Here is a 13,959-nt window from a genome sequence, read left to right on the forward strand (position 1 = left end):
GGCTGGAGAGAAAGATCAGTGGCTGCTCTTCCAGGGGCCTTGGGTGAGAGTCCTTCACCTATATGGCAACTCACAACTGTCTATAACTCCAGTCCCAAGGGATCTGATGCCTCTTCTGGCTTCCATAAGCACTGCACACACATGGTGCACAGACATACACACAGACAAAGCAACCATACCCATCAAAAGCTTTAAAAATACAGGCATGCCCTAGTGACCCTTGTGGCTTGACCAAGAGGCAAGTCAGAAGAGTTAGTGATGGTCAGTTTAGGTTTTCCACATGTCTGTATGGGCCTTTATGGTGATATTTTATTTGTGCTGAAATGTGGTTTTATTTGTATGTTAATAAAGCTGCTCAGGAGATCAGAGCCTTTAGCTTACCTCTCGCTGCCATCCTTCTCTTGAGAGAGAGACCTTCTTCCTGTGTCCTGTCTTTTTATTGCCTTTCTGTTCTGTCTTCTCATTGGTTGTAAATCCAACTACACGACTTCCTCATCATTGCCTGTCTATACAGACCTCCAGGTCTCTATGGTTGGTACTGGGATTAAAGGCTTGTGTCACCATGCTGGCCTTGAACACACAGTCCATGTGATTGGATTAAGGGCATGTGCTACCACTGCCTGACTCCTGCTTATGGCTTGCTGTGACTTCTGATCTCCAGGCAACTTTATTAACATACAAATAAAATCACATTTCAGCACAAATAAAATATCATCATAGGCCTTGCTACTTACTGACCTCCTAAGAGAACCTTCCATAGCAGGCCCTTCACAGCACGGAGCTCCCTCCAACCCAACTGCTCCTTCTTCCTTTGATGCTATCACATCAAATCATTAACCCATACATTGAAGTTCCCCAAGTACAATTTTTTTTTCAGGTATCATCCAGTTTAGAACTTGTTTGATTTCTTGTCCATTTTTCAGTAGAAATGCTGATGATGGCATTTTGTCCAGGTTATTAAACCTTGAGAAATACTATTACCTTAAGGGTAAAAATCTTAAAAGCTGACTTACTGATACACAGACAATACACATTTTAAAGCCTTTGAAATTAGACCCAAATTGCCCCTTCAAAAGGACTGGGTAATTTTATGCTCTGAGAAGTGTGTCATTGGGGGTACACTTTGAGGTTCCAAGGGCCCAATTCAATCCCACTGTCTCTATCTTCCTGCCGCCTGCGGATCCAGATGTGGAACTCTCAGCTACTTCTCCAGCAGCACCATGCTGCCATGCTCCCCACCATAATGACAGTAATGGACTAAACCTCTGAAACTGTAAGCCAGTCCCAATTAAATGCTTTCTTTCATATGAGTTGCCATGGTCATGGTGTCTCTTCACAGCAATGGAACACTGACTAAGACAATGGTAAAGCTTGGGCCCTGTAACTGCCTGTCTGTGTAATCTCCCACTTAGGTTCATAGGTTGGAACACTCGGTCTCTAGCAGGCAGTGGTGTTTTTGGAGGCTGTAGAACTTTAAGGAACCTCTAGAGAACTGGAAGAAATAGTCACTAGGGGACGATTCCAACTCTACTCCCTGTTCTGCCTCTGCCATTGATCCTCAAGCATTTGAGCAACCAGCCTTCGCCTCCTGCTGCTTCCGCCTCAAACAGCTCTGGCCGACATGCCTTCCCCATCATGGCGGAATGTATATTCAAACTACGAGCGGAAATAAAGCCTTCCACCCTTAGATTTCTTCTTGTCTGGTATTTTGATTGCAGCAGTGAGAAAATTAACATCATCTCTCACTGATGCTGCATGTGAAACCCAGGCTAGAAGTATATGAGTCTGGTTTCAGGACTGATGGGTTAAAAATGCACAAGGGGCAAGTAAGCTGGACACAAGTGTTTTTTTTTTTGTTTGTTTTTTGTTTTTTTTTTTTTGTTTGTTTTTTTTTTTTGATGGGCACTGAACACACAGAATGTTCACGAGTGATGAGCTGGTGGTGAGAGAGAGAAAGATAAAAAGATAAACACCATGCCAGGAGAAAATACTCTCATGGATCACCTGGGCAGGAGCCCTGAACACTTCATATAGGTTCTAAGCAATAGTCAACTGCCTGGTACTATATGTGTGTGGTGTCTTTTAAAAGTGTTTCATACAGAAAAACTCAGCTCTTTAAAGCCAACAGCTGGTATGGAAAATTAAGCTGTATTTGCTTGTTTGGGCCATTTGGAAGACAGTTTTGTATAAATGAGGTATTACAGTTTAGAACCATGCACCCAGATTAAGCCATCCATCACTGGTACAAAGAAAACCTGCAGTCTCCTCTCTTCTTGGTCTATTCAGACGACAGTGGAAGAAGACATTTTGCAGGAAGCTAACCCTCAATTACAAAGGCAAAGGATGAGCTCCTGCACAGCAGGTGGGAAGACCCCAGATTGCCTCAGATCACCGCATGTTCTGGTCCTGAAGCAGGAGGTGATGCTCACCCTCACAGTGGTCTCCAAGCACAGATGCTCTGTAACCCTGGTTGCACACACACTGGAAGGAGCCCTCTGTGTTCCTGCATTGCCCATGAGAGCAGAGGTGATGGTGTTGGCATTCGTCAATATCTGTGAGCAAAACAGCACAGAGAAACTGGAATCCATCATTTGCATCAGAGGAGATAGAACAATTTCTGATTTATAACTGAGCAAGACCTTTCATTAAGTGATGTATGCTAAGCTGAAAAAAAAAAGGGTAACTATAATAGGGAAAATTTTAATAAACTAAAAAATGTAAACCATCTGCATGTGTAAGTTTTAACTATTTAAACATAGGTAGCAAATAGCTTGCTGTAATTTGTGAACCTCATTTTGATATATTCAATTTTAACACTTGCTTTGAAAACACACAGGCTTGTAACAGCCTAAAGCAAAGGTCCTCAAATTGTGGTATACAGGCCAAATTCAGCCTACTACAAATTAGTACAAATAAAGCTTTATTTAAAACCACTCTGTTGTCAACCTCTGTTTTTAATTAGTGCAACATATGCACCCTCATTTCTTTGTCATCTACTTACTGGGCTCTGAGAAACTGGGCTACATTCCTTCCTTCTTCCATCCATCCATCTATCCATCCATTCTCATTTGCTCTCTATATCCCTAAAAACAATGATATTCTGGCCAAATCAAATGGCCCTTCCCCACTCCCTCATCTCCTTTGACATTCCCCATTGCCACTCACTCACTTCTGCTGGAGACATACATCCTCGACTTGAATATCATTTATCTCAGTCACACGATCCTGAGTCTGGGCACTCACTTGTCATGTATTGTATCCACACATGGTGAAATACACTGTATAAATCCAAATACTGTATCCTCATGGTTACATTGTAATAACATACTTCCGGGGTGCAGAAGTTACATTTACCACATTCTTTAGGATGCCTCAGATAACACCTTGCTGTGGGGTACGCATTCAGTTCACACTACTTGTTGAAGGATTTTTTTTTTTTTTTTAACGTTAGAAAGAATTTCTCTTTTCTGCCAGAGTCTCTATAAGGTATAACATATGTATCAGCTCCCACAAGGAATCTGGCTCATTTTTTCTCCCACACTGTGGCAGTCCTATCTTTGGCTAGACTATCACAGCATTTGGCAAGTAAAGTGGGTTTTTCCCTGTTGATAATCTGGTAGATGGGTGATTCTGGCTATGTCCTATTCATTATTGAATGAAACCTGACTGGCTTTGCCAAAGGACTCTGAATGTGGTAGCCTGGTTATATCATGAGCAGATTTTGTATCCACTTATTGGTAGGTAAATGGGGATAAGGATTACAGAGGTAAACATATTAAGAGGGATTCTAGAACAAGTTGCTTAACTTATCCGTGTACATGAATGTGCCTGTGTATATCCCATCACTGCTCACTCCTAGGTTAGTCAGTCAGGCATTTGATGTTCTAGAAAGGGGTTGCCTGGAGAGGTGACAACAAATAATGGTAGATGCTTTTGTAACCACCATCAGATACTCTTGCTTTTATAACGCTGTCTGTGAATGGTTTTGCTTATGAAGTAGTCTTCACCTCTGAGAATAAGAAGCTAACTATTTCAGTGTACCAAAATTGGTCAAAAGAAAAAAAAAAGGAAGCTAAATACACACTGAAATTATTAACATTCTATAGTGTGCTACCACGCCAATCTAAGGACTTTCTCATTGTGGAATCACCATACATAAGAAGACCTCAACCTTAATTTAAATGCTTAAATGGAAGTTACTTTATGTAGTAAGGCATGAACAGAGACAGCAATAGTTTTCCTCCTTAATATGATGCTTAGCCCCCGGTCACCAAGGTCCTATTTTTCTACTTTAACTCACTTCATTTGGTTTTATTGACTTGTCTGACTTACATAGAAGGACCCGGGTTTCGGACGCTCTAACGACTTAGGCTGTCAGCCTAGTCACAGTCGTTCAGGATGACACACACCTACCTTCACATTGGTCTTTAGTGGCTGACAGCTGATAGCCCTGTCCACAGGTGCACCGGAAGGAGCCGTCGGTATTTTTGCACTGCCCGTTCATGCATAGGTTCCCTTGTTGACATTCATCGATATCTGTTAACATATGTGACGACAACTGGTTTTTAGAGCGAGACTCCCCCACAGAAGAACATGATCGTCCCTACCATGTGCTCTGGGGTTACTGTCAACAAACAACAGTGCTTTGGCTAGGCACTAAAAACTTTGCCAAGCCAGTATGTTGGACTGTGTAAGTTAAATGATTACAAAAGCAACCTACAGCTCCCCAGTATCTCATCCAAACACTCTGAATATATCACAAAGACAACATAACCACCTGGAGTTGAAAATGAAAGGCAGAATATAAAGCACATGGTAACAGCTACTGGAGTCTGTGGGCCCACTGTGCTGCATGAAAGACAGAAATAAAACTATCAGGAATAAACAAATAGAAAGCCTGGCAGTTACAGGCTTTATAACTTGAATTATAAGGTCAAAGAGTTGTGTTAAGTAACACTGACCTATCTTTCAAAGTTAACACAGAAACCGTAAAAAAAAAAAAAAAATGGTACTGATGTGACATACGATGATAATGACAGATGGGAGAGAAAGTGGTATTTGAGAATTTAATAAAAATGCTTTCAGGGACCCAGGCACATACCTATAATCCCAGCACTTGGGGAGGCTGAGGCAGGAGGACCATGAGTTCCATCTGTGTAGATACATAGTGAAACCCAGTCTCAAAATATTCCAAACAAATATCACATGTTTTCTCTATCTCTCTCTTCCTCTGTATATATGTATGTATATGTCCATGCACATAAGAATGCATATTTAGGGCCCAATGTAGAGATGGGAGGATGGGAGTGATCTAAAGACGAGGGGAGGAAGAACTGAGAGAAGCTAATAGACTACATGTGACATGAAGCAGTAGGGAGCAATATTCTTGGAAAGAAGCAGAGGAAAGGGAGTTGGGGAAGGGAGCAAAAGGTAAGAGTGAGATGTGGCAAAAGTGTATGAAAACGTCACAGTGAAATCCACTTTTAAATACTAGCCAAACATCAACCGAAAAATAAAAACTCCAGAAGAATAAAATGAGAGAGAGAGAGAGAGAGAGAGAGAGAGAGAAGAGAGAGAGAGAGAGAGAGAGAGGAGAGAGAGAGAGAGAGAGAGAGAGAGAGAGAGAGAGAGAGAAGAGAGAGAGAGAAGAGAGAGAGAGAGAAGAGAGAGAGAGAGAGAGAGAGAGAGAGAGAGAGAGAGAGAGCCTTGACAAAAGATAGAGCAACTAGCTGAGAAAGAATGTAACATTGTAAAGGAATACTACCAAGCATCAGTGTCCTTGGATATGTCATGTCTATGAAGTGACAGGACCACAGTAAAGCAGGGCTTCATCTATTATGTGGACATTCCCAACAGAAACAGGGTTGGCTTTCCACCTGGTCCGGCTTGTGTACTGTAATGATTTCTCTTGCCTGTCCACTTGACTGACACGTTCTTGCTTAACCTCAGTGACAAGCCTCTCGGCAACATGTGTGTACGAGAGATTTTCAAGAGTAGGTTAACTGGAGGTGGAAAGACTCACACTCTAACTGCCAGCCTGTACAAAAAGGGCAAAGCAAGCCGTGCGCCAGCATTCGCCCACCCCACCCCCACTTCCTGACTGTGGCTACAGTATGGCAGCCATCTTGAGTTCCCACCATCATGACGGACTGAACTCTCAAACTACGAGTCAAAATAGGCTCTTCTTCTCTCTCTCTCTCTCTGGTTGTATTTGTCCCAACAAGGCAGAAACTAACTAATATAGTTACTGCATGGGTCTGTCCTAATTTGTGAATTCTTCACCTGCATCCGCAAAGCCTTAGTGTGGACAGCTAGCAATGTATAAGAATTTGTAATTACTGAAACGTGGTTCAATTGCCCTTCACCACCTGAACCACAGGCCTCTGAGGACAGGAGGAGGGCAACATATGCGAACCTCACTAGCCTGATTTCTCTCTGACCTAATCAGCAATGCAGAAAGCAACCAAGAAAGCTTTCAAAAAGCCACGCTCTATGATCTATGTACAACCTACAACTGCTGCTTGGCTCTAAAAACGTCTTACTTAAAATGTGTCTGGAAGGGTTTCCCAGGAATTCCCATTCACTGTACAGCCCTAAACCCTCTAGTATGATTGAGAGTTGTCATTTTCCTGAGCGAAGTTGGGTTTCTTAATCTCCAATGTGGTATTAACCCTCTGACCCTTATCCTGAGAAAACCAAGATGCCAAATTATTCCAACATAACATAAACCTTCCACATTATGAATACAGTTAGGTTTCAAAGATTTGTTTCTGCTTTTACTTTATTTTCCATTGCATTTCCTTTCATTGATTGAAATCTTAAAATCATTTTATCTACTTCACTGGTCGGGTCAGTGGCTCCTTTTATGTATTAACAATTCCTGTTTGTACACAGAGACATTTAATCATTAAGCCAAGTTTCATACTCAGAATTATGTTGTGCCTTCCCAGAATCCTCAGTTTATTACCATTAGGAGTGGTTTGTAGACACCTCTGTGCTTTGTATGAAAACACTTGAGGCATCAGTCCATAAACTTGAGGCCAAAACCAGTTCTTGCTGGATCTCACATCACATCTGACAGAATTTTTAGGGCTTTGGCATCTTTCTGACTTTCTCATAGATGATGGTGAATTAGGTATTTCCACATGAAGGTATTTGCCAAGAGGCTAGGCACTCCATTCCAAGTACCATCAAGGTATGCCAGACATCACTTAAGCTACTTGTTTATGTTGGGAAGACTGCCCAAAGCCATTTATTATAAGCCATGACACAGACACCTGGGATCTCAAGACTTGTCATTATCTTGCACAAAATGCTCTCTCTGTCTTTAAGGTGACCAAAGGGAAAGAGGCAACCTAGTTTTAGAGATAATTTTTTTCTTTTCCATGAAGGACAGAATTATTGAAACAGGGAAAGTTTCTATTAAATTAGTCATTTAGGACACATCTTACTTTTCACAAATCTTATTGTGACAAGTCCTACCCAGAGAAAAAGATATAGCTTGTCTATGGCTGTTTATAAAGTTAGGGCATACAATGCCATATATATGTAATTGCCCAACTGTTTGGGCAATGGTCAAAAGCAAGACAGTTACATCAGCCATGCACTCAATGTGTGTCTACTCTGAGTTGCATCCCTTTCGAGAGTAGAGGTTGCTAACATTACATGACATACAGTCTAGAAGTCTGATGTTATTTGTGCACAGTCTCACAGTGATCCACAAGAAAAGCCACTATGAAAGAAGCAGTGAGATCATTATACACACACACACACACACACACACACACACACACACACACACATTATGTTAAGAGCTAATGTTATAAATGTTTATATACATTACATATGCTATAATGTTAAAAGTAAGAAGCAATGAATTGATACATTGAAACATTAGATAGACTCAGAGCCACCAGGTCATTTAGCAAGGTAAAGACAAAGTAAACATTAGGGACTGCCAACAAAGTAAGATTGGTGGAGTTCCTTGGATATAAGGTTGATGATCTGGGATGAGTCTAATAATGTAAGATGTTCTTTAAGGAAATTAACTGAGGAAAAAGTTGTTCTTAGTAGAGAAAGGAAAGGCGTTGGTAGCAGAGTAATGAGTGCAGTTAGCCATGATGCAGATGCCCAAAGCACAAAATAAGAATTTCCCTTTATTCTACCCTAGACTCCAACGGGGAGACTCAGAGTTGAGGGCTGGGTTGAACAGCAAGCAAAGCCTACAGCCCTTCCTTCCCCAGCTCGATCTCTATATGTCATTTTCTTCATGCACATCAACTCATTCTCCAGAAGCATTCCCCCACCTGGAATTAAGACGTGCAATCTTCACGTTGACTCTGGCCGTTTGTTACCATGACTGACCCCTTCTGCCTATAAGGAAAGTGGCCCGTGGTGAACTAAGGCAGCCTATTTAAAACAGTAGCTTATAAGTGTTAAAGCCAAGAGCCAGTAGATCTTTTCTCTTTAAAGAAGTTCTAGGGATAGAACCCAGGACTTTTTACGTGCTAAACAGGCACAGGGCCACTGGTCTACAGCCTCATCCATCCCCTTTGTAAAAACCCTAAATCCTGGACTTTGAATTTCACACGTTTCCTCCAGTCTTCTTCCTTTCTTAGAGTCGACCCAGGGTTCTACTTCGTGTTCGGTTATCTTGCTTCCCAGTCAGTGACATGTCCTGAGGAGCAGAGGCCAGGCTCCTGTACCATGCCTTTTTTTTGTGATACCTTTTTTTAGGTGATATCTCTATCACGCTAAGACTGGGCAGATACAGATTTTTAGAGAAAACAAGGTAGACATGAAGTGTTCTGGTCACTGAACACGTCCGTGGCCTGAGTCGTTCTCATGACAACAGTGCTAACTTTAGCCTTCATTTGGGTAAGATAGCTACACTTGGTGGGATTCAGTGGGGCTCTAGGGAGACCTGTCAGAGAGCAGAAGGCTCAGCTGTTTGGGCCACGGTCAAAAGCAAGACAGCTGTACCAGCCACGCACTCAATGTGTGTCTACTCCGAGTTGCATCCCTTTCGGAGAGTAGAGGTTGCTGACATTGCATGACATACAGTCTAGAAGTCGGAGGCTATATTCATGCACAGTCTCACAGTATCCATGAGAAAAGTCACTATGAAAGAAGCAATGAAGTAGGAGATGGGGATGGAATGTCAGCGACTCATGAGCAAGCACGTGGGTCTAAATAAGCCCAGAACACTCAGCTAGCATGATGTTGACTGGGAGGGCTCAGAGAATACAAACTGAAGAAAAAAGCAACAGGGACAATTAAATTGGGATATGAGATAGAGACAGAGCTTTTATCAACAGTAGATTTAAAAAAAAAAAAGGGAAGTAAAAATGATGGGATATGATTATAAAGGAAACGTATCAACTAAATGTGAATTATCAGTAACATCTAAGGTTCAAGATCTTTGTTCGCCATTACCCTGGTAAGTGTGGTGGGGTGAGATTGAGAAGAGATGGCAGAGAAATTCTAGATAGTTCCTATGTACAACTTGGCCTGAGAAGATGCATCTCTTAAGGAAAGGTGTGAGAATGGGTGGGTAGAGAGGGGACGGGGAGAAATGGAGACGTGTCTATTCTATGTCATTCATAGGAACTGTCTGGTATTCCACTATTAGCAAAGAACAGGGTACCTAATCCAATGCCTTTGGGGTCCCTGCTGCAAGCAGAGAATGGCTCATCTTCCTACAGAACACTGGGACATTTCTTTATTCCTTGACTCTACTGCAAGAACTTAAGAGCCCAGCTCCTTCACTTAAAGTGTGATATTACCTTAGGAAAGAAGAGGAACTTGTATTTATTTCCTGATTTGGGCCTTAGGAAGAACATGCTTTGGGGTACAAACACAGTGGAAGAAAGTGGAACAACCTATAGTTTGGTTGTAAGGGGAAAAAATAATCAACATATAGAAGCTGAGGAAATGGCTCAGGGGAAGAATGCTTACTCCGCAAGCATGAGGACCTGAGTTCAGATCCCCCACAGCCACATCAAAAGCAGGAATGGCGGTGTGTGCTTTGTAACTCCAGCTCTAGAAAACGGACACAGGCCAATCCCAAGAGCTTACGGGCCAATCAGCTCAGCTTAGCAAGTTTCCAACTCAGTGGAAGACTTCTTGATGTCCTGCTGTGGCTTTTACATGTTTGTGCATGGGTACACACACACACACACACACACACACACACACACACACACACACACAATTACAATTTGTTAAAAAAGAATTATGAAGAGCAAAATTAGGGGAACTACAGACCAATTATACTGTATTATAAAAAGGCATGTCATATATATACATGCATGTACCAAGGCACACACACATAAATGAATGTGTGTTAAGAGACCATACATGTTTATTTAAAAATAAAAAGCTTGATAACTATAAAAAGCTATTAACAGAAATGTATAAAGAACAAATGTAAACTGTTAATAAATAAAAGTTGTTAAGAAATATTAATAACTGCAAGTGTTTAGAGAGTTGTTAAAGAAATGAGGACACAAAAATTAAACTTCTTAGAGTTAAAAAAATACACATTTAAGAACTAAAATGGAGATTTTCCTATTTACTATTGCATACATCCAAATATTTCCACGCTTACAGATAAGTAATTTTAAAGCTGAAGCAAAGGTTTATTTTAAAAAGAGATCTGCCAGCAATGAGAATTTGGGGAAGCCGTGACAATATGAGTATTGTGTGATCTTTAAAAATGAGGTTCAAAGAGTTAATAAGAGCATGAAAGGTGTGTATAACACACAACTGACAGAAGGCAGATGAAAACTCTGCGTATCACATCCAGTGTTCAAGACACATGACATTTATAAATCCATCCTGGATTTACCCACGATAAGGAGACAAATATACTTCAAGGAGATCAGCAGGGAAAAAAACAAAACAAAAAAAACCAAAAACAAAACAAAAAACCAAAAAAAAAAAACAAACCAAAAAACGCAGGAGCATGCTCCATTTTTAAGGCCAGCCACTCAATTCTGCTGATGAAAGAAGTTAAGAAGTTCAAACACAGTGGAAAGCGTGACCACAGCATTACCTTGACAGTGTCTGTGGTCCGGTGTGGGGCTGTAGCCCCTGTGGCAGGAACACATGTAGGAGCCTTCGAGGTTGGTGCAGGAACCATTAGTGCAGACCTTCGGCTGCTGGCACTCGTCCACATCTTGCAAGACGTTGCGTAATGGAAAGAAACGAGAAGAGAGGAAAAGAAAACATGAGTCGAATCAAGCTTGATTAGAGATGGGAAGAGCAGACCTCCGGAAGACCGAGCAGATTCTTGGACTTCTGAGGTAGTCCTGACAAGAAGCAGCAGCTATGCTTCGGAGTGGACCGTGGTTCTATGCTTCAGGCACTTTCTAAGCACAATGAAGACGGCATCAAATGAGCTGTAAACAAATCAAAACAGCATGGAGGGCCTGCTGTAAGGGAGGGTGGGGATGGTAATTTTAGGACAATATGTCCTGCAGAAGAAAATCTCTAGAGAAAGAGGTGGGGGATCATACTGGGAGCTGATGGATTCAGGAAGATGGGAGCGCCTCCGGAAACAAAATCTGTGACTCGGGACCTAGAAAGGCACCCCTGGGCTGTAGCTGAAGGAAGACAGTCATACACACCACCACACGGCATGAATGGGCATGATAAAACCAATCCAGGGCTGCTTCTTGAGAGGTTAATTGGGCAGCTAGAAGGGAGCAGATTAGACAAGCAGAGGCCACAGTGATAGCAGCAGCTACTACGTGTGACACGGCATATGGGCACAGAATGTTCTCTAGAGCTGTAGCAAAATTAGCATTGGACAAACATTTCAGAGAGACAGGAGCTGATACTTAGGGAAGTTCAGTATCTTGCCCAAGGTTACAGGGTTAGAAAATGTTGATGATTCTGGGGCTGGAGTTAATGGTTTAACATGTTCATCCAGAGGACCCGGGTTCAAGTCCCAGCACCCACATGGCAGCTCACAGTTGTCTGTAACTCCAGTTCCAGAGGAGCAGATGCCCCATTCTGGTCTCAGAGGATACCAGACCCACACACGGTGTACATACACACATGCAGGCAAAATACCCAGACACATAAAATAAAATCTTAGAAAGAAAGAAAGAAAATGGTGGTTCTGAGATTTGAATCCAAAGCTCGTTTTAAAAACAAAACCAAACCCTCTAACACATTTCTGTCATGGGCAAACTTAAGTCCCGTGGGGGGGGGGGGGAATACAGAGAGCAGGTGAGTTCGGGTTGCTTTTAACTATTTGCTAACCATATTTATAATGAAAATAATTGTTTAAGTTTTCACTGGTTTTATTTACCAATCATCGACTGAGTTCTTACTCGATGCTTGCTACTAAAAAGGAAGAGGCCTGGAGAGAAGGCTCAGTTGGTACAGTGATTGCCATGCAAGTGTGAGGACCAGAATTTGGAATCTCACAACCCATTTACATGGGCATGGTGGCCTTCTGTCATCCCGGCACTCAGGAGGCAGAGACAGGGAATTCCTGGAAAAAGTTGGTTACGCAGACTACCAAAAATTGCTAGCCCTTGGTTCAGTGAGAGACCCTGCCTCAATATATAAAATCAACCCTGACTGCTGAAGACTCCTAAGGTCAACCTTGGGCATCCACATACATGTGCACACACCTATGCTCACATGTACATGTGAACTTGCATATACACCAAAAGCCAGTTTTGAAATTCTGTGTCCCATTTGAATGTTCTTAGTAAGTCACTCATGGTTGCTGTGGCAACCTACGTGTGTGTGTGTGTGTGTGTGTGTGTGTGTGTGTGTGTGTGTGTGTGTATAGCATCAATAATCAAAGAGGAAAACCCTCAGAATTGCTAAAACACCACATGTCACTTTAATTTAGCCTAAGCTAAATTAAAATACTTAATACTTAATACTTAATCAAAATACCGTTTTTAAGATTTATTTTCATTTTCAACGTTGTGTATGTATGTGTCTGTATGTGTGAGGTCATGTGTACATGAGCGGCCCTCTTCTCTGCTGAAATTGGAGATACAAGCAGTCATGAGCCACCCAACATAAGTACTGGAAACTGTACTTAGGTCCTCTGCAAGAACAGCGTGGGCTCTTAGCTTCTAAGCTATCTCTCCTGCCAAATCAAAACATCATAATCACTAAGACTCTTAAATACATTTATTCCATTTTTCACTGTTCACCAAGAAAGTGAAAATACCATTGTCTATCCTCTGAAGGCAGCATGCCAACAGCCCAGCACAGACTTTGCTTTCCTTTAGCAACCCACAGCTTGGATTACAATTATGTTCATTGCATTTTAAGAAGACCATTGTCTTTCTTAAGAGAGAACGCAGAAAGCAAGCTAGACTAAAACAGAGCAGAGGCACATCTGAGAGTGTGCATTCCATGTGCGTATGAGGAAGAAGCCATTGGCATTGCCCACAGAGGAGCTCAGTGTTGCTTTAACAAAACAAAACAAAACAAACCAACCCTAATTACGGTGCACTAATCTTCATTTCTGACAACAGCAAATAGTACTTCCAGGCCGCCTCGTTACCCATCCTTTCTTTGCTTGTGGGAACCTACTTTGGTAAACACTGAGAGCAAACAACTTGAAAGAAGATGCCAAGAGTCAGGTCCAAAGTAAATAGTGGAACAGAACAAGCCTAGACTCGGGGCATGTAAAATTCCAGACGGCAGCAAGAGAATGTCATGTCTAGTATCTGGTTTGGTTTCAAAAATGTTAACAAGTTCAGAAATGTATGGACTCTCTGTTTAATTACTCATGTCCCAGGAAAAGTGATTTACAGAGCTATAGAACGTAACAGCAAAGCCCGTTCCTACGGCCATATTTTATTTAAATTGCAGACACTGCAGGCTGCCATGCATGGGGTACTTACAAAGTTGACTTTTTTTTTTAAAAGCTACCACCATGTTTAGCGATGAAGCAGAATGTTGTGTAATACCTAGGAC

The 13,959-nt window shown here is 41.8% G+C and overlaps 1 protein-coding gene across 1 annotated transcript in view; it reads right to left on the reverse strand.

The window, feature by feature from the left end:
• The window catches only part of Ltbp1 (latent transforming growth factor beta binding protein 1), a 394,201-nt gene that overhangs the window by 80,487 nt on the left and 299,755 nt on the right, over positions 1–13,959 (reverse strand). The window contains exons 20-22 of the mRNA XM_036171423.1: positions 11,057–11,179; positions 4,414–4,536; positions 2,430–2,552 (exon numbers count right to left, since the gene is read on the reverse strand). Coding sequence (XP_036027316.1) covers positions 2,430–2,552; positions 4,414–4,536; positions 11,057–11,179 — 369 coding nt within the window. The remainder of the gene's footprint in view (positions 1–2,429; positions 2,553–4,413; positions 4,537–11,056; positions 11,180–13,959) is intronic.

This window comes from Onychomys torridus, chromosome 21, assembly GCF_903995425.1.
Source record: "Onychomys torridus chromosome 21, mOncTor1.1, whole genome shotgun sequence".
In the NCBI taxonomy this organism is placed as follows: Eukaryota; Metazoa; Chordata; class Mammalia; order Rodentia; family Cricetidae; genus Onychomys; species Onychomys torridus.